The sequence below is a fragment of the Mesoplodon densirostris genome, chromosome 6 (assembly GCF_025265405.1).
Source record: "Mesoplodon densirostris isolate mMesDen1 chromosome 6, mMesDen1 primary haplotype, whole genome shotgun sequence".
NCBI lineage: Eukaryota > Metazoa > Chordata > Mammalia > Artiodactyla > Ziphiidae > Mesoplodon > Mesoplodon densirostris.
Genome location: NC_082666.1, coordinates 8288622 through 8308428, shown reverse-complemented (window position 1 = coordinate 8308428; position 19807 = coordinate 8288622). Strand labels below are relative to the sequence as shown.

The 19807-nt window shown below is 57.2% G+C and overlaps 1 protein-coding gene across 1 annotated transcript in view; it reads right to left on the bottom strand.

Annotated features, from left to right (window-relative positions):
• The window catches only part of NIBAN2 (niban apoptosis regulator 2), a 51661-nt gene that overhangs the window by 19775 nt on the left and 12079 nt on the right, over positions 1-19807 (bottom strand). The window contains exon 2 of the mRNA XM_060102467.1: positions 595-725. Coding sequence (XP_059958450.1) covers positions 595-725 — 131 coding nt within the window. The remainder of the gene's footprint in view (positions 1-594; positions 726-19807) is intronic.

Below are 19807 nucleotides of genomic sequence, written 5' to 3'. Positions count from 1 at the left end.
TCCCTCACTTCCTCGGCACCACTCCCGCCCCCAGCCCCATGCCAGGGCCGACCACAGGATACCCTCCCCAGGAGGCTCTCCACCTCATCCGGCCCATGCTGACCCCCAGGCTGGAGCCAGGCAGCTTCCAGTCCTCACTGGACAAATATTTATGGTGCAAACATAATCCTACCACTGATAATACGATAATGACAAGGCCAGGGATGATGAGTGTCAGCCAGCACCCGCCCAGCCCCAGGTGCCCAGCCGACAAACCTCTAATCCTCACAGCCACCAGGTTCGGGAGGTGTGCTCATCCGGGTTTACAGATGAGTACATGAGGCTCCACAGGTGAGGTAATAGCTCGCGGGCACACAGAGCGTAAGAGAAGGAGCTGGGCTTGGACCAGGCCTGTCAAGATGACTCAGAGCCCCAGCTCTGCTAACAGAGGGGCTGGCCCGGGGGAGTTGCCCACGGTGCTAAAGGGGCCTCCTCGACACCACCACCAGGTCACCTGCCTATTCAGAAGCCGGGTGCGGCCCTTAGAGACCACCCAGCAACAACGGGAAACCGAGGCCACGGAGGCCGCCCTGCCCCTGGCCCAGCACCTCTCACCTTGCGCCAGAGCAGCTGGGCCTGTGGTGCCCCGGTGCCCTCGATCTCATGTCGCATGCTGTTGAAGAGGGCCACACCATACTGGTCCTCGTAGAAGCGGAGGAACTCCGTCAGGATCTTCCCGGTTTTCTCTGAAAGGGAGGGACAAAGGGGCCATGAGGTTGGTGCAGTTGTTTCAGGGCAGCAACCCTGCCCCAGGGAGGGCCACCCACCTTGCCCCAAATCCCAGTTCATAAAATTGTCCGCATCTGCACTGCATTCCTGGTAGGGGTGGTGCATTTCCCACACACACGTGGGTGAGCTTCTGGGTGGGGAAAGGGGCAATGACCCTGACAGAGAAACCACCAAAGACACGAGAAACCAACAGACATGTGAAAAGACGCTTGGCCTCACCAGCCAGCGAACAAACGCAAGCGGAACCAAGATTCCGTTTTCCCCTGTCAGACCAGCCAGGACCAGCCAGGACGAGAACAGGCACCTTAACCAGATCTGGGGCAGTGGGGAGTTGGGACGGTCTTTTTGGAGGGGGACCACAGCTGCGTGCACAGTTCCAAGGGTGCATGGGTGCCCTTTGATGCCGTACTTGCTCCTGTAGGAACCCAGCCCACAGAACTCACACAAGGACAGCAGGCATCTATGCACCAGAAATCACCAGAAACAAGCCAAGTGTGCACGCGGGGAATGATTCAGTACCTAGCAGTTCACCCAGGACGGTCAGAAGATGAAGGGGACCTAAGTACAGGTACCAGCAAAGGGAAGGTGTCCGTACTCTGCCACGTAAAGAAAACAGTGCTACAGAATCCCACACTGAACATCATCTCATTTAAAATTATTCCTGTATGTGCGGATGAGTTATTTATGCTTGGAGACCTCCAGAAAGAGGTCCCAGAAGGCAGCACTCCAGGCGGTTAAGGGCGGCGCATCCGGGTGTGGGAATGAGAAGCAGAGAACAAATTTCATTTTCTGCTTTATTCACTTGTATAGCATTTCAACTATTTTATGAGCATGATTCTTTTCACAATAAAAAAATAAACATTCTAAAATCAACTCATCTACCAAGTTAACAACCCCTTTGCTTTCACTGGCTGTTTGCTTCTCTCTTCGGCTAAAGCAGTTTCTGAACAGAGAAGGAGAGTACTGGGGCGCCAGAGCAGGCCCAGCACATGCTGCCTGGGCATCCCCATTTACAGATGAAGAAACTGAGATCCAGAGAGGGCTGTAACCCACGCTGAGGGCGCCTTCTCCTTGGGCAAGGCTTCCCGGTCCTGAGTAGCTGCAGCTCGAGTCCTGACCTGGGGTTCGTGCTGACCCACTGTGCGGCTCCCCTCTCTGGGCCTCAGTTTCCCCCTGCACACTGTGAGGACCCGACTCGATAATGGACGGGCCCTACCACCTTGGACAGTCTTGGATTCCAGGTTCGAAAGACCTGTTCCTTTCTCAGAGGAGAAGGGGCTGATGTGACGCCGCCCCTCCCATGGGTGGCCTCTGGATACCGAGGGCACCCAGCCAGGACAGCATTTCATTTAATCCTCTCAACAGCTCTACGGGGTACAGCTGGTGTTATCCCAAGTTACAGAGGACACCGAGACTCAGAGAGGTTAAGTCACTGGCACAAGGTCACACAGCTAGTTGAGTGGCAAAACTGGAATGCAGTCCTGGGGCCCAGCCAGGAGGTGGTGGCTGCGGAGGAAGGCTGAGAGCAGGTGCCACATCCCACACCTAGGGTCTCGGGCAGGCCCACCCCCTCCACTCCTTCCAGAGGCGGCTCAGCCTGTGGGTACCTCTCCACAGGCCTGTGCCCCCTTTTCCTGGAATGAGCTCATGTCTGTTCAGATTCTGTTTGGGGGGAGGGAGGGGAGAACAAATGAGGAATTTGCTTTGAATTCAAAGCTTTTGAATGCTTTGAATTTCTTAAAAACTATAAACCACCAGAACTCTCTCAAACACCACGGGAATTGTTTTGAAAAATGATGAGGCGGGCTGGGGGTTGGGGGTGGGGGTGGGGAAGACGAGGTAATGCACTGGAGCCAAACAGAGAAAACAGGACCGTAGACAACAACAATATTATAATCGTCATCATAATCGCTCCCTTTTATTGAGTGCTAACCCAAGCCAGTGGGTGGGCAAGTTTCACATGCAGGATCTCAAAGCATCTTCACAAAAACCCTAGGGAGTCAGTGCTATTGTTTTCCCATTTTAAGGATGAGGAGGCTTGCAGACCCAGCACTGGAGAGCCAGGTTCTCAGCCTCCAGCCCAGGGTTTTGCCCCAGCTCTGCCGCAAACAGCCGGACAGCCAATGGGCACTCTCCCAGCACGCAGGATGGGGAGGCTTGGCCCTCGGATCTCAAGGGTCCTTCAGCAACAGCTCTAGGATGCCTGACTCAGCCCTGATGCACCCAGCCTCAGACACAGAGCGTTATTTCCAGAAGGGCTAGAATATGCCCTGATGCGTGGGAAGCCAGGCCCGGGAGGAAGCTGCCATCCTGTGTCGGCACTCAAACCCAGGTCTGTCCGACTCACAGCATGTTCTCAGCTGCCGGGTCAGCGAAGCCCAGGCATCACGTCCTGGCAGGGGAGGGCCCAGCCAGAAGACCCAGGCATCGCCCCGTCGAGGGGCACACCAAGGCCCACGTTGGGCAGGGCTGTGGGTTGAAGAGGAAGCCAGGGGAGGCCGAGGAAGTGAAACAGAGAACGAGGTGACCCAGATGGAGACAGAAAACGAAGGTGAGACGGATAGGCCTGATGCATCCAGGCTGAGAGGGGCAAAGTAGCAGGCAAGAAGGAAATTCATCCTTGACCTCTCACGCTGGGCTGCAGAAGAGTTAGCCAAGGGGTGCTGTGGGACCAGGATCCAGGAGTAGAGGGCGCGAGGAGTGGGAGAGGAGAAGTCACCCGGCAGAGGGTGGAGGGGGGGAGAGGGTACAGGCAGAAATATGGGTTGCCTCACTCGAAGGAGTAGGAAACGAGAAGTCAGCCCTGTGGGCGCTGCACCCCCAGACAGACTGCGGCAGCCCTGATTTCAGCCAACCGCCATCCCAGGCATGCCTTGCTACCCAAACTCGAGAGCCGTATAGACCTGGACCTGCTTTCAGATAAACTCTTTGCTACCTGAGATTCCAGAACCAAACAGATCAGACAGTGTGGGGTCTCTCAGTACCCAAATCTGCTCTCCAACCTGGGAGCCGAATGGATTGGGATAGGGAGGGAGGCTGGCCTCTATCTAAGGACTGAGTGCAAAGCCCGGGAGGGCGGGCCTGGCACAGACAGGGGCTGAGCAAGGGGGCTGCCCACTCAGCAAGCGGTTCCTGAGTGCCCACTCCACACCACGCCCCAGGGGTTGCGGACACTGCCGCCCGCCCGCCGGCTGAGAGGTTAGGGGCTATAGGAGGAGGGTCCCGGCAGCACCAGGGAACTGGGTAGCTCAGCTGAGGTTTGGCAGCAGAGAAAATGCTGGAAAGGGAAGACGGTGAGGGAAGAGGGCCACGGGATGGCTTCTTGGCAGCCCGGAGCACATTCTTGAGAGATGTCCTAAGACAACTTGGGAGGAACTGCCACGTGCTGGTACAGAGGAAGTGCCACAGGAAGACAGAGGATGAGGACTCGGGGGGCTGTGCAGGGGGGCCTAGGGGTCAGGGCTGGAAAGCCCTCGGAGAGGCAGGTTGGGGAGGGGGTCCAGTCCCCTCCAGGAGCAAAGGGCTCCCAGAGGAGGAGCCCCGAACAGAGTCCCCCAGCAGCCTCTCTGGCCGGACGCTGCGGAGGAGGGTGCAGGTGGCACTGCAGCCCTGGAGAGGAAGCTCCTGCCTGCTGAGCTCGGGGGCCACGGCCCAGGCAGCCCCCTCCCTGCAAGGCCTGCTCAGCACCCCACTCTCTCCCTCCTTGCCACCCTGCAGCGGCGATCTCCCTGGAGCTGCCAGAGGGGTTTATTGACTCAAATCTCACCACGCGGCCCTGCCTGGGTGTCCACGGGGGGTCCCCGAGGCCTCAGGCGCCCCTCTCTCCTCCACACCTACCTGTACCAGCTCTTCCTGCCTCTTCCCAAGGCTTCGGGAGACACCACATGCCAGGGATTTGGGGCCTCATCAGCCCAAAGGGGACTGTGAGCCAGAGAGGGTGAGGGGCTCACCTGAGGCCACAGAGCCAGACCAAGGCAGTCGGGGTTCTAGTCACAGCCTGCTGACCCCCTCCTGGTCCCGGCTCTGACCACTGTCCACAGGGCCCCACAGGGCATCCCTCCTCGCAGCGGGCAGAGGATAAGTAGGTTGTGGCCCATGTCCAGAGGCAGGGCCGACCACAGGGGTCCCTGGCCCGGGAACTGGGAGGCCCTGGCTAGTTGGAGCGATGTAGTTGCTGCTGGGAGCTACGGAGAGATGCTGGGCTGGAGCAGTCTGAGGATGAGCGCCGGCCTCACCCACCCTCCACACTTTGTCACACATCCTCCCTCCTTTCCTGCACTCAGACCCAGATGCCCTAGGATAAGAAGGTAGGTGGGTACTGACAGAGCCTGCCCTCCAGCCCCAGGCACTGTGAGGTCAGAATCCCAGTTCTGAAGACCCAGCCCCACAAGCTGCCTAGCTCTCTCAGAACCTCAAGTTCCCCATCTGTAAAATGGGCATAACTGGTGGGTCCAGTTCAGGACCTCCATAAATGTTACTACTAATCACAACCATCATGCTCAGCTTGTAACAATAGTAAGGACTGTTTGAAAGTTTTTTTGTCTTTTTTTGGTGGTACGCGGGCCTCTCACTGATGTGGCCTCTCCCGTTGCGGAGCACAGGCTCCGGACGCGCAGGCTCAGCGGCCATGGCTCACGGGTCCAGCCGCTCAGCGCATATGGGATCTTCCCGGACCGGGGCACAAACCCGTGTCCCCTGCATCGGCAGGAGGACTCTCAACCACTGTGCCACCAGGGAAGCCCCTGTTTGAAAGTTTTATTAGCAGGCATAACTTTCATAGTTTGAAAAAATGCAATAAAGACTTTTTTTAAAAAGAAGCAGGAAGAGAATTGCAAAATAATAATAATGATAAGGATCGGCAGGTCTTCATCAAAGACCTGAAAAAGGGAGCGCTCCCCAGGAGGAAGGAACTGCACAGGCAAGGTAAGGGGGCGGGAACACCTGGACCGGTGCAAGGACCATCCAGGAACCCAGGTTCCCACCAGGGTCAGGCTCCCTTGGCATAATCTTCAGCCTCTGCGAGAGCCCAGAACTGATCGCTGGCCCCTCTTGTGCCCCTTTGCCAGTATATGCTGCAGAATTAGGAGGTAAGCTCATCCCACTCAGATGCAGGGCCCGACACACACACACACGCACACACACACACACACACACACACACACGTCTTCAAATGGCCCCGAGGTGAATACAGGTAAACCCTCCATTTACAGGTGTATAAACCAAGGTCCAGAAACATTAACAGCTCATGAAAAGTCATCTCACTCATCAGTCAACAAAAGCTCCTGAGCACCTATGTGGGGTTGTCATGGGACTACCTGCGGGGGTCCTGATATCCTTATGAAACCAAGAGGACAGCACATGAATTCTGGGAATCTGTGTGCAGCCACCACTGTGCTCTGCGACCTCAGGGAGCCACTGCCCACCCGGGGCCTCCACCTCCACGCAACATCCGCAGCATGAAGGCAGTGGGCTCCACTCGGATTTGAAGAGGCCACTGCCCAGGACATGGAGGCCAGGGTGAAATACACACAGACACACACACACACACACACACACACACACACACACACTCATTCTCTCTCACTCTCTCTGGCTCTCTCTCCCTGCCCGCCGCCCCAGGGGCTGTTTTGGAGTCTTTTGTTGAGCTGGTTGAATAAGGGATCTTGCATCTGTATCTCTGGTTCTTAGGATGGCTCTGCCCCCAGATGACTGGAACCATGTCTCCAAAGCCTGTACCCTTTGGGGCCATCGAGGGTGACCCAGAGGGGCCTCCTTACCAGCCAGTCTTCCTGACTCTGCCCCCAGAACTAACTCCCAGAGTTGACTGGGGTGCCTTTCCACTGAGGACTTGTGTCTGTTCAACAGCTCAGGTAATGCTGATAGATTGTCACCCCCACTTTATAGATAAGGAAACTGAGGCTCAGGGTGACTTGGAGACCTTCTGAAAGACACTTAGCGTAGGGAATTCCCTGGCGGTCCAGTGGTTAGGACTCCACACTCTCACTGCTGAGGGCCCTGCTTTGATCCCTAGTTGGGGAACTAAAATCCAGTAAGTGCAGCACAGCCAAAAAAAAAAAGACACTCAGCCTAAAAGGGGAAAGAGGTGGGTTTCAAACCTAGTCTCACATCAAAGCCTACACATTCCCCCACCTCGTAAAGCCTCTTCATTCCCAACACAATGTCCAAGGCTCTGCCCTACACTTTCTTGCCGGATCTCTGCCTGTTCCCTAGAGGCAGGCAACATAGGCTTTACAATCCCCATTCTACACGAGGAAACCGAGGTTCAGAAAGGCAAAATGACTTTCCCAAGGTCACACAGCTGGTGGCTAAGAGCCAAGGCTGAAGTCTGGGCTCTCCAGCCCCTACCTGGTCGGAGCTGGCAGGGACACTTCACTCCTACTGGGTCCTCATTTGTCAATCTTCTGTGGACCTCAATCTTCCTACTTGCAAAATGGGTGGGTGGGTCCCTATTGGCTCAGCTGATCTAAAATCTCAAAGATGAACTAATCAGTACTGGGCTCACCCCAGGAGCTGACTGGGATGCTGGCCTCAGCACCATTTCTTGTTTTTTTCCTTAATTTATTTTATTTATTTATTTATTTTTGGCCATGTTGGGTCTTTGTTGTTGCGCGCAGGCTTTCTCTAGTTGTGGCGAGCGGGCGCGAACCTTCGTTGCAGTGCGCAGGCTTCTCATTGCGGTGGCTTCTCTCGTTGTGGAGCACGGGCTCTAGGCGCATGGGCTTCAGTAGTTGCGGCACGCGGGCTCAGTAGTTGTAGGGCACGGGCTTAGTTGCTCCGCGGCATGTGGGATCTTCCCGGACCAGGGCTCGAACCCGTGTCCCCTGCATTGGCAGGCGGATTCTCAACCACTGTGCCACCAGGGAAGCCCTCAGCACCATTTCTGAGCTGCTGGTGAGTCAGCTCTGAGTGGAAGCTGACCACAGCCCCCCTCGGGCTGGACAGAAGAACTGGGGATGGGCGGTGCAGCAAGACCCAGCATCACCCCCACTTGCAAACACGGCACCGTCTCCACTGGGCATTCAGGCTCTCGGCTCAAGTTCCAGCTCTGCTACCAACTAGCTGTGTGACCTTGGCCAAGGTACTTCCCCTCTCTGGGCTTCTGTTTCCCCCTCTGCAAAACAGCACAACAGTATCTGCCTGCTCAGGTTCTAAGAAGATCAGTGGCTAACTAGCATAATGCACGTCACCCTGGCAAGGAGGAGGCATGCTGCTAATGGGGGCTCCTGTAAAGTGCCTCTTGTCTAAGGTTCCTCTAACCCAGGGAGAGGCCCTTGAAATAGGTGGCGCAAACCCTGGCCTGCCCCAGCCCAACCCCAGGACCAGCACCACCAGCGGGCAAGGCGGCCAGAATAATGTTCATCTCTGATTTTCCAAACTGACAAGTTAAGGATCACACTACTTCCTGCACTCAGAGATCGGGGGCCGGTCAAGAACTGGGGAGGCCCCAAGGTGGCCTGAAGTCCCCTGGTTACTCTGGGGGCCGCTATGCTCAGAGAGAAGGGGCTTGCTGAGTTGAGGATGGGGGGAAGGAGTGCAGAGGTCCTCGGAGAAAAGGGCCCAGAGAGGTACCTTCCGAGAGCCTCCAGCGCCAAGCTAAGGAGATGCTTTGCCTTCTCATGGCCCTCCCAAGCCCAGCACACGCCACACCTGTGCTAAGCCTCTTACCTCGATCATCACCCCCAATCCTCAACTCAGCCCTGGGGCAGGTGGTGTCTGAATTGGAGGAATGTTTAAGGCGTGGAGACGGAGCCCCAGAGAACTGCCAAATCCCTCAGCCGGGAAGCAGCAGAGGCAGGATCTGAGCCCAGGTCTGGGAGCCCCTCTACACTGACAAGGCACCAAGACGAAGAGGACGCTCTCCAGCCAAGATCACATCAGCCCTGTGCAAACCATGGGGGCTTCACGCTGGTCCCGGCCCTGGATTGGCCCGAGCTGAGGGCACTGTGCCAGACCCATCCCTGGCTCATCCGGTCCCTCCAGTGGGCTCCAGGGACATACCTCACCCACGAGCCCGGCCCCGTTTCAGGGCTGAGAGATTTGCCGACTGAAACCAGGAGGGCAGCACCCTGTAGAGTGGGGCAGGGCCACAACCGGCCTGCCTGGTTCCCAGAGCCCGGGGGAGCAGGCCCGGGACAGGAAGGTGGGGGAGGTGACCAGCGATACCAACCCCACCCACCCCAGAGCCAAAGGGACAGCAGAGGCAGAGTGGGGGTAGGGACTGAGTTTCCCTGTGTCACAGAGTTGTCCGAAGTACCACCATCTCCATCACCTGCCTGGCACAGCCAGGGAAGCTTGAGGTCCAGAGCAGTGGTGACACTCTCCTAGGGTCACACAGCATGTCCTGACAGAGCTGGGTCGGCATGCCAGCCCTCAGTGCCCGGCCCAGGGCCTTTCTGCTCAACACCCCCTATTATTACTACTAACACGTAACAGCAACAGCCACTTACTCAGCAGCTCCTCTGGACCCACGATGGCGCTACACATTACACGAGTTACTCTATGTGTTGTCCCCACTTTACATAGAAGAATACTGAAATTCAGAGAGTTTAAGTGATTCCTCCAAGGACACACAGCTTATAAATTATATGGACCCAGAACAGTCTGAGTGTTAACAGGGAACAAAAGTTTGGGCAAATGCATCTCACCTCCACCTTCCAGACTGCCAGCCCCTGGGGCGCCCCACAGCACTGGCCCTGTGGGTGGCCGCCAGCAGAAAGGCCGACGGGGCTCCTGCTCAGGACCTGTAATCCGGGGGGGAAGCTGGCAGAAGGCGGGGAATGACAGGCCCCATCAGCCAGCAGGAGAGGAGGACTGGCAGCGCACCCGTGAGAAGAGCCTGAACCAGCAGCTGGAACCCTGCAGAGCCAGGAGGGGACACGACAGCTGGGTGCCCCCGGCCCAGGCCAGTCCTTGTCCATAAGGGGGACAGCACCCAGCGAGGGCAAGGGACTGATCCAGGGTCATCCGACTTCTGGAGCCAAGAGGATTCCCACCCCAGCCGTGTCCTGCTCCCCAGAGCAAGGCCATCAGGGTGAGGTGGGTGTCCTAGCTGCCCAGGGGCGGGTCGAGAGGCCAGTACAGCTCAGCCCACCTCCACACCAGGCCCCTCCCATCTTACCCCTGCCACGGTCTCCAAATTTCTACCCCCTCGGCTCCCGTTTCCCTCTGATCCTTCCCACACACAGGAACCACGGGGATCTTTTTGTTACAGCTCTCACCCTGAATCTCCCCTGCTCAAAAATTTCCATGGTTCCCACTGCCTTTAGGACAAAGATCAAGCTCCTCGGCGTGCCCGCAGACCCCTGGGTGCCCTTCCTCCCCGTGGGGTCCCTCCGGGTCAGGGACACCCCTCCCTTCTCACTCTCCACTGCACCATCCTTTCCCCCGGGAGGTCCCCAGGCTGGGTGGGACCTCCCCCCACTCCCGTGATTGCACAGTGGGTAAGGCCTGTGTCCTGTCTCATACCCCCAGGCAGTACCCACCACATCTGGGACAGGACCTGGCACAAAGGAGGAACAGGAAGGAAGCCCCGAGAGAGAGGCCAGAGGCAGAGGTCCTGAGCCAGGGACCCCGCCCCGCCCCGGTGGGGAGCCGCCGCCCACACTGAGCAGCACAGCAACGCACCCGCCCCAGAGATTCCTCACCACAGAAAGGGATGCCCGAGCCGGGGTCGCGGCTGGGTCCCGGGGCCACGAGAACGTGCACCATGCTGTCCTTCCTCCCTGCCGGCCTCAGGTGCCCCGCAGGGACCCTCTGCTGGGTCACCCCTTCCCTGGGGCCAGTTATGAACAAGGAAAAGCCTCACTCTGTAATCCAGCAGCCCCCAGCATGCCAAGGCCCGGTAACAATGGACACCTGATGGTGCGCCAGCTCCGTGCTTCACGTGGGACATCAAGACAGCCCCGAGAAGGAGGGTCCTCATCACCCCCGAGGACAGAGGGGGAAACAGAAGCATGGGGCAGCTAAGGAGCCTAGCCGGCCTCACACAGCTGGTGAGGCAAAATGCTGGCTGGTGACACCCAGTACCCTGCAGGGGGATTCGCCACACTTTGAGCCCTGGCAACAGCCCTAGGAAGTGGGTACAGGTATCACCCCCACTGAGGACACAGAAGTTGTGAGGCCCAGTGGCTTGTCCAAGGCCAGCCAGCTGTCAAGTGGAGAACCCCAAATCCAAGCTGGGACTCGAACCCCGGCTCTCTGGGCGGTGGAAACATACCGGAGACAGTCACACGAAGCGCTTTGTAAAGGATCTCGCTGGACCCCAGAGACCAAGGCTCATCCATCACCGAATTCTCAGCACCTGCCACGGGGCCTGGCCCACTGCCGCCCGCAAACACATCACGCCAAATCCCTCCCTCCCCCCACAATGTCCCACCTTCCCACCTCCACGCTCTCACTTGTGCTGTGCCCTCTGCCTGAAGCTCCCTTCCCCCTCTTTTCCACAGTTCAAACTCTTAGCCAGACTTCAGGGCCCTACTCAGACATCATCTCCTCCAACACAATGCTTTGCAGTTTCCCATTTGCACGTAATTATAATAATAAGTGGGGCATGAGCTAATGCATGTAACATTTAGCCCAATGCCAGGCACGAAGGCAGCTCCCATCTATGTTAGCAATTATCGTCAACATTATTTCATTCAACCCTCACCCAGATTTATTGTTAAACCCACTTATAGATGAGGAAACGGAGGCTCAGAAACGTGAAGTGATTTCCCCAACATCACACAGGCAAGAGCAAAACCAGGACATGAAGCCAAGCCAGCCTCTGTTCACCACTCTACCCCAGTACCTAGAACTGTGCAAGTCACAAGTCAGGAGTCCCTGTTGACTCTCTGGCAACATTTCCAAACTCGCCTGGCAGCTCCCCAGGTCAGGGTGGCATCTCGGTCACGTCTGTATCCCAGGAGCCCAGCGCGGCACCAGCCCTGGGAGAGGAGAGTGGGTTTCTCACAGAGGCAGGTGTGTTCTGGGGCCAAGCTCGAGGCAAGAAGCAAACCCGGGGCTCAGAATGGCCTCTCTGGGCCTTAGTTTCCTCGTCTGTAAAATGGGCATAAGGTGATAGTTTCCCCCTCCCTCCTCACTCAGTGACTAGGGGTCCTCGGGAGATGTTAGCTTCTGTCGTTAACAGTCAAAGCACCCTCAGGAGACGCTGGTTTTGCTGCTAACAAAGGGCCACGTGAGCCTTATAAAGGTTCGTGGCTGTGATCTTAACCTCTAGCACCTGTGGAATCCCTGCCCTAGCGTGTTCCCTCATTAATGGGCCAGGCACATACGCTGGTAACAGGCCACCGGACCTGGGAAGGGCACTCTGAGATCAAGTCCAAGCTCCCCATTGGACAGATGGGGAAACCAAGGCTGGGGGAGTAGGGGAGAGGCAGCCAGGGCCCCCTAGCCTTGCCAGTGGCCCAGCTCTTCCTGAGAGCAGCCTGGGGAGAGGAGTCTGGGGCTTCAGCACCCAGTGGGAAAAACTGCCTCTGGTCTTGGGGTCTCTAGCCTGGATCCCTCTCCCAGAGCCCACCCTCTCCGCCTGGCCATCTCCTCCCCCTCCTCCCCAGGCTTGGACGTCACCTCCTCAGGACCACCCCCGCCAGGACAAGTCCAGTGCCCCGGAGTCTCCACCACCACAGCCTTGGTGGTTTTTGCAACCACCGTGACTGTCTGTGGGGGGGCAGGGGGGCGGTGGTGACAGAGACCCAGCGCCAGGCTCACGTCTGGCCCAGCCGGGTGCTCGACAAACGAGTGCTGAATGAACGACCCGCGGTGGAAGGTCACCCAGTTTCGGATGCCAAAATGGCGGCCCCGGGGGCCTGGGAGGGAGGCTGAGCAGGGTAGAGGCTAGCCGGGCCTCCCAGCACGAAGGCAGCTTTGGGGCAAGGCAGTGGGACCAGGAGGGGCCGGCCAGGATCCCTTACAAAGCTGCCTTTAAAGCTCTTCTCGGTTAGCAAATATTTAACCACGGCTCAGCGACCCAGGTCTGGTGGGAGAGCGTGCTCAGAGGAAGGGGGGGGATGGAAGGGGGGGCGAAGTGGAGGCCCAGGGAAATGCCCCACCCCCAAAGGCAGACCGCAGACCCGCACCCGCCAGGGGCTGCCCTGCCCTTACACCTCGAGGAGGCCGCCTTAGTGGGAGGAAGTCGATTCCCATCTTGACACAAACAGAAGGAAACAAAGGCCCTCTCATCCCCTCCAGCCCCTCCCTCCCCGCCTGGCAGAGCCCAGTGTCGGCTGTGGGCACCCGACAGTTGGTGGCTTGTTCTGGGAGCCCAGACCCAGGAGTGCCTGCTCCCTGGGAACACAGACCCAAGCTGGGGCAGGTGCAGAAGGGGCGCCAAGGCCCCCCTGCAGCACCCCCAACCCAGGGCAGGACCGGCCCACCCACACCTGCCCTGCGCCACTTCCACTCTCACTAGTCTCCAGAGGCTGGTGTCCTGCACCAGGCCCTGCCACAGCCAAGGCCACACCCCAGGTCAACAGAGCCATGAAGCATGCAAAGGAAGGTTGAAAGCAGCCTGCAGGACCAGCCTCCTTAGACTGCTCACCCCGCTCCACTTCCCCCATCCTCCTGCCCCAGAGAGCCCTGGCTTGGGAGCCCGACAGACACGGAACAAACCCCAGCTCCGTGGTCCGGTGCCTTGCTCTGAGTCTCAGTACTCTCCTCCGTGCACTGGCGATAATCGGCTTCTCCCTCGTACGGCTGTTGTCATCAGGCGGGGCACAGAGGCGGCTGATCTGTGACGGTGATTTTATAAACACTAACCTCCATCCCGCTCACACCCAATCCCCGTTCCTACTGACTTCTCAGCAACATCCCTCACCTGTTCCTACTGACTTCTCAGCAACACCCCTCACCTGCGTGCTCTTCTTTTCTTCCTTGCCACGCCCACTGGAGCATGGTTAAGATCACAGACATGAACCTTTATAAGGCTCAGGTGGCCCTTAGCCCTCTCAGCCTGGGACCTGGCCATCTGTCAAAGCTGCCCCCAGGCCGTGGTGCCCCTCAACACACGTCTGCTCTCCACCCACAGTGCAGAGCGCTGAGGCTGGACCGGGCGCCCAGGGCACTCTGCCACGGCACCCTCACGCTGGCGGGTGCCCACCACAGGCCCGGACCCGTTTGAGAGCCTACCGCCAACTTTCCCCATAGCACCCAGACTAGAGTTAGACCCTGAGATCCCAGGCAGAACTCGCTGCCTGAGCCCCTCCTCCATGACCAGCCTGACAGCCAGCATCACCACCCAGCCCCTCCCACCAGCCACCAAGAGGCAAGGCGCTGGGGACAGCCTGAAATCCACGTCCGTGTCAGTCAGCTCAGGATCAACCAAAATGGTAGCTGGGGGCAGCACCAAGGACAAGTGAGGGTCTCTGGGGCTCCACCGTGCTGGCCGAGAAAGGTTTTGTGTAGCCCTCATTCATTCATTCATTCATTCATCAACCACGGGGCACTGGGCATTCAGGAGTGAGTTAGACAAACCCACTCCCTGTTGTCTAATGAGGGAGACAGACTGTCAACAAAACCTACAATGGGGCTGGGAGCAGCAGAAGAACCCAGAGGAGGGGCAGCTAACCCAGCCCGCGGCATCGGGGAAGACTTCCAGCAGGAGGTGGCACCCGAGACATGAAGGGGTGCTGGCAAGGTGAAGGAGGTTTGGGCAGGGAGAGCATGCCACGCAGAAGACACAGGAAATGCACAGATTCAGACACGCGAGAAAATATTCATCTGTTCCACAAACATCTCCGAGTACCTTCCTGTGTCGAGAAGGGCACTTCCACAGAACAGTGTAGCGTCAAGGTTCTGGAATTTGATCTCAGTTCAAATACTAACCCCACTGCTCACTGACTGTAGGACTTTGGACGTGGCTTAATTCTCTCTGAACTTCAGTTTCCTGGGCCGTAAAAATGGGAATAACAATGGTACCCGGCCCGCGCCCCCCGTCGGGTTGTCATAAGGATTCAATGAAACGAGTAAAGCCACAGAGCCTGAGCAGGTGGGGCTTGTATTATCAATGATGATGCCTGAATAACTGAAAGGAGTTCCACCTGCCCGAGTGTCGGTGGCCGGGGGATGAGTTGTCAGGTGGGCAGTGGGGTCTTTCACAAGCTCAGGGGTCCCACAGTGTGTCCACCCGTGCTACTGGCAATTTTCTGTGATGTGTTTCGTGCCATGAAATGGGGACCAGAAAAGTGGAATCAAAACAGCAGCTACCCGGTCCCTCTGCAGGCCATTCAGAGGATGGGAAGGTAACACACTTGGGGTCCAGTCTTTCTGGGCCCTTGTCCCTCAGAGGTTAACTATTCAGAAAGGAGAAGTGGGCGGAGAAACATCAATGAAGATTCAGAAAGCAAACACCCAACAAACCATAAGCCACCAAACCTCAGTGGACCACAGCTCCCTCCGCTCCACGGCACTGCAGCTGGGCCACTTCTTTGTCTCTCTGAACCTCCACTTCCCACAGGTAGCCTCACAGGGTGGACAAGGCCAAGGGCGAGGCTAGATGGGAAAGTGCTTTGAACTCCACCAGGGCGGGACCACAGTGTCTTGCTTTCCTGGTATCTTGTATTTATACCTCTCTCTCTTTTTTTCTTGCCTTATTGAATTGACTAAGACGTCCAGATCAATGCTAATGAAAATACCTCTGTGGTTTCAACATCAAGTTTGCTCAGGCTTGCTCAGTATGTGACGAATGATGCTGTAAAGGGCTGAGTACCAGGTAAGGACTGTTAAGGGAAAAAAAAAAGGGAGGACCTAGCTCAACTCCCAAAACAAAAGAGTTGGATAAGTCTCAGGAAAAGAGATGCCGTGGAAAGCCAGCCATAGCCAGGCCCCAGCTGAAATGGAGCCTGTTCTCGAGTGACCCACCCACGGCAGACAGGACTCCAGAAGGGGCTTTCCATCTCAGGGGCCCAGTGGTGGGACAGGTGGCCCCTAGAGAGTAGGGAGCTCCCTGTCACTGGAGGTATACAAGCAGAAGCTGGATGGCCAATTGGCAAGGAGACTATGGAGAAGATTCTGTCCCAGGAGAGAGGTTAGCAGTAACAACACAAACAGACAGGGACTTCCCTGGAGGTCCAGTGATGGAGACTCCACACTTCCACTGCAGGGGGCACAGGTTTGATCCCTGGTCGGGGAACCAAGATCCCGCATGCCACGAGGTTGGGCCAAAAAAAAAAAAAAAAAAGATAAAACACAGACAGACCCAGCTCTGCTACTGACCATGAACTTCCCAAGCCTCAGTTTCTTTATACATAAAATGGGGGTAAAAACAGCATGCACCTCAAAGAGTTGTTGTGAGGACCAAATAAGAGAATGTGTGAGTAGTGCCTGGCGCTCTGCCTGACTGCTGGTAAGAGCCCGATCAATGTCAGCTGCCATTCTAATAAGAATCAATCACTAATAAGTGCCAGTTACTCTGGCCAAAGCCTAATGGAAAAAAGGCTAGGGACTTCCCTGGTGGCGCAGTGGCTAGGAATCTGCCTGCCAATGCAGGGTACATAGGTTCGAGTCCTTGTCTGGGAAGATCCCACATGCCACGGAGCAAATAAGCCCGTGCGCCACAACTACTGAGCCGGCGCACCTAGAGAGCCTGTGCTTCACAGTGGGAGAAGCCACCGCAATGAGAAGCCCACACAGCGCAATGAAGAGTGGCCCCCGCTCGCCCAACTAGAGAAAGCCTGTGCTCAGCAACAAAGACCCAACGTAGCCAAAAATAAATAAAATAAAATAGATAAATTAAAAAAAAAAAAGAAAAAAGGCTAAACACAGACACACAAATCCCGCACATTTCATTAGCCGAGTGCCCTCTGACACCATCCTTTTCACTAAGTCCAAGTCAGCCTCCTTCCCAAGCTGCTGCCTGCCCCTGTCCATCCCCCTGCCCATCTATCTGTCTATCTATCTTCCTATCTATTGCTCTATCCCTCCCTCCCTCCCTCTCCCTCTCTCTCCCTCTCTCTCTCTCTCTCACACACACACACACACACACACACACACACTCTCTCTCTCTCTCTCTCTCTCTCTCTCTCTCTCTCTCTCTCTCTCTCTCTCTGCTGCCTGCAGTGCAGGCTCCCTGGGTCCAGAGGGAAGTGGGGTGGGAGCAGGGAGAGGGCGCAAGGCAGGGAGGGAGCAGCAAAAGGAGACCAGCCCAGGAAGGGAGGGAGAAGGAAGATGAGCCACTATGAAAATTCACTCACGTGCTCGCTGCTGGGCCAGAAGGAAACCCAATCCCAGGCTGGAATGCCAGGGACCCTCGGCATGGAGAGGCTTCATGCAGATAGAAGATGGAAAGTTTATTCAAATAACAAGACTCCAGCGGGCTGCCCTCCTGAGCCAGCAAAGGACACAGGCCCTGCCCCACCCCGGGGTCACCAGCTGCATGTCTCCTTGGGCTCCAGCAGGCCCAGAAGGGAAGGTACAAGGGCAAATCTCCCGGGAGGCCCTGCCAGCTTCACATTCCTTGTTCCAGGTGCCTGCATGCCCCCCACCTGTGCTTCATGGGAAACTCTGCTCTCGGCCAACAGGCCCACGTTCTGTGTCTGCTTCTCCGGGGGTCAGGTGAGGGTGAGTGGGGACGGGCTCACCGTCTCCCCTGGCAGTGATAACAGATACCAAGCCCAGATTTCCAGGCGGTGATGCAAGGTTAAGAGCGCTGGGGCCTGGGATTTCCCTGGAGGTCCAGTGGTTAAGGCACTGTGCTGCCAACGCAGGGGGCGTGGGTTCAATCCCTGGTTGGGGAACTAAGATCCCACATGTCACATGGTGCGGCCAAAAGATTTAAAAAAAAAAAAAAAAAGCCCTGGGGCCTGAGTCCGGGCACCTGACCACGACTGGGTGACCCTGGGCAAGTCCCTCACCCTCCCTGGCTCTCCAGCACATCTGTCCAGTGAAGCGGCTGGACTCCATCGGGCTGAACCCTCAAGGCCTTCCTCAGACTATGACTGTCCCTGACAGCCACATTCCCCCCATTCAGGGCAGAACCCTGTTAGTCATCAGCATAACTTTGCTTTAACAATTAACTGGTGTCTGTTTCCCCCACGAGGACAGGGACCCTGTCTGTCTCAGTCATGACCTATCCCCAACACCAAGCACAGCACCGAGCACATAAAACCTGTCCCTGGCTGTGAGATTACACCAGAGCCCTCCATTCGGTCTCCCAGGCATCTTACGACACAGGAAAAGGTTGGGGTTTTCCAGAAAGGCCAGCTCAGGCCTGGGGACAGACCCTTCCCAGCCCCAGAGGCAGTGTTTGCCAGGGGCTCTCCAATCCCAGTAGGGCGCTTCCTACACAGGTGGGGCCTCGCACCTGGAGCCAGCCAGGCCAGCCCAAGGTCACACCTCAGCAGCAGAAAAGGTCACCACCCCATCACGCAAACCGAGCTGTCACCTAAGCTCGGATCCTCCGTTTCCTCTTCTGGCAGATTCTGTCAAATGACACAGCACCTGCAAAGGGCCTGGGAAATTGGAGCTGAGCAGGCCCTGCACTTGAGCCTGGGGTGAGGTAAAGGGACAGAGGCGGGGGGTGTCTGCGGGACTCTCACCTGGGGCCGGCAAGTCACCCTGCTTCTGTGTCCCCCGTTAGAGGAAGATCCCGGCCCCACGGAGGGGGACAGATGTACCAGCACTGAAAAACCACCACCAAAGGGCAGTGCCCGTGAGGGGCACCGCTGCCATGGCCAGCAAGAACCAATTTCTGGGCCATTCTGCTTCCCCCAGATACCTGCACTCCCTCAGCTCTGGGGCTCTGCAGAGCTGCCCCTCTACCTATGACTCGTCTTTCTTCATGCCTTGGGTCTCACCTAGACATCCCCTTCCCCAACAAGCCTTCCCTGACCCCCCAAGTCTGGGTCACTGCCGCTCCCTTGGCTCCCAGAGATGCCCTCGCTCCCCACCTCGGCGGGGGTTCCATGCTGGGTCCTTCCTCCCAGAAAGGGGTCCTTGGGAGGATGAGGACCACGGTTGCCTCCCCATCCGGCACCCCCAGCCCCACACACGACCTGGCACTGAGCAGGCTCTCAAACAATGCTGGGATCGATGGATTAATCCCATGGAAATGATTAAGGCTGTCCAACAGAGCCCTGCCTGCAACCACGGAAAACAGAAACAACCCAAGTGCCCGGTGATAGGCGTTTGGCTGAGCAAGTTAAAAGGCAGGCTATTGCGGCCATAATGGAATATTCTGTAGCCATTCTACATGCTTCAGGGGGATGACCAGGATGCAGATGCCCACAGCCCACTGTAGATTTTCATCTTCTTCCTGTTACTCCTCTTTATCTTCTAATTTTTCTTTGATATTAGATATTGCTTGTGTAATGACAACAACAATAAAAGGGGGGGGGGGCTCTGAGGAAGCTCAGAGTTGAAAGGTGCAGCCTCCAGGGGCTGAGGAGGTGACCTTTGTTGGATGCTGGCAGGTGGGAGCCATTGTGGGTCTGAGGGGGAGGTCAGAGCTCACTGCCAAGACCTGACTTTAATAGCATCCTGTCGCTCAACTCCAGCCTGCCAGGGCTCCTCTGGGAGGGAAGCCCTGACCTTGGTGGGGGCGCTGGACCCCAAGGGCAGAAACTCTCAGCTCTGAAGGTTCACTTCGTGCCAGGCGCCAGGCATGGCTTCCGTCATAAAGCTCACAACACCACGAGGTGGTTATGCCATCCCCACTTTACAAATGGGGAAACAGAGACACAGAGAGCTGAGGCCACAAGGCAGAGGGGGAGCCCTGAGCACTGCAGAAAGGGGTCCCCGAGCCCAGCCTTCCGCCTCACACACCTTCAGCAGCCGACGTCCGGCTCTAAGCACCCAGCGGGCCTGCGCACCACACGGGGACCTGGGCCATGTCCTGGCCGGAGCAGTGAGTTGGGTGTCTAAGGGTTGGAGGACTGGTGGCCCACAGATCCGCCCAGCTGGATGAGAACAGCACGCTCCTCTAGCCCCACTGTTCCCACCATGCCCACCTGCACTGCCTGGTGCAGAGAGACTCCAAGCTGGAGAAGCAATCCACCACTTCCCGGTGTGAACCCCCCGAGTCTCA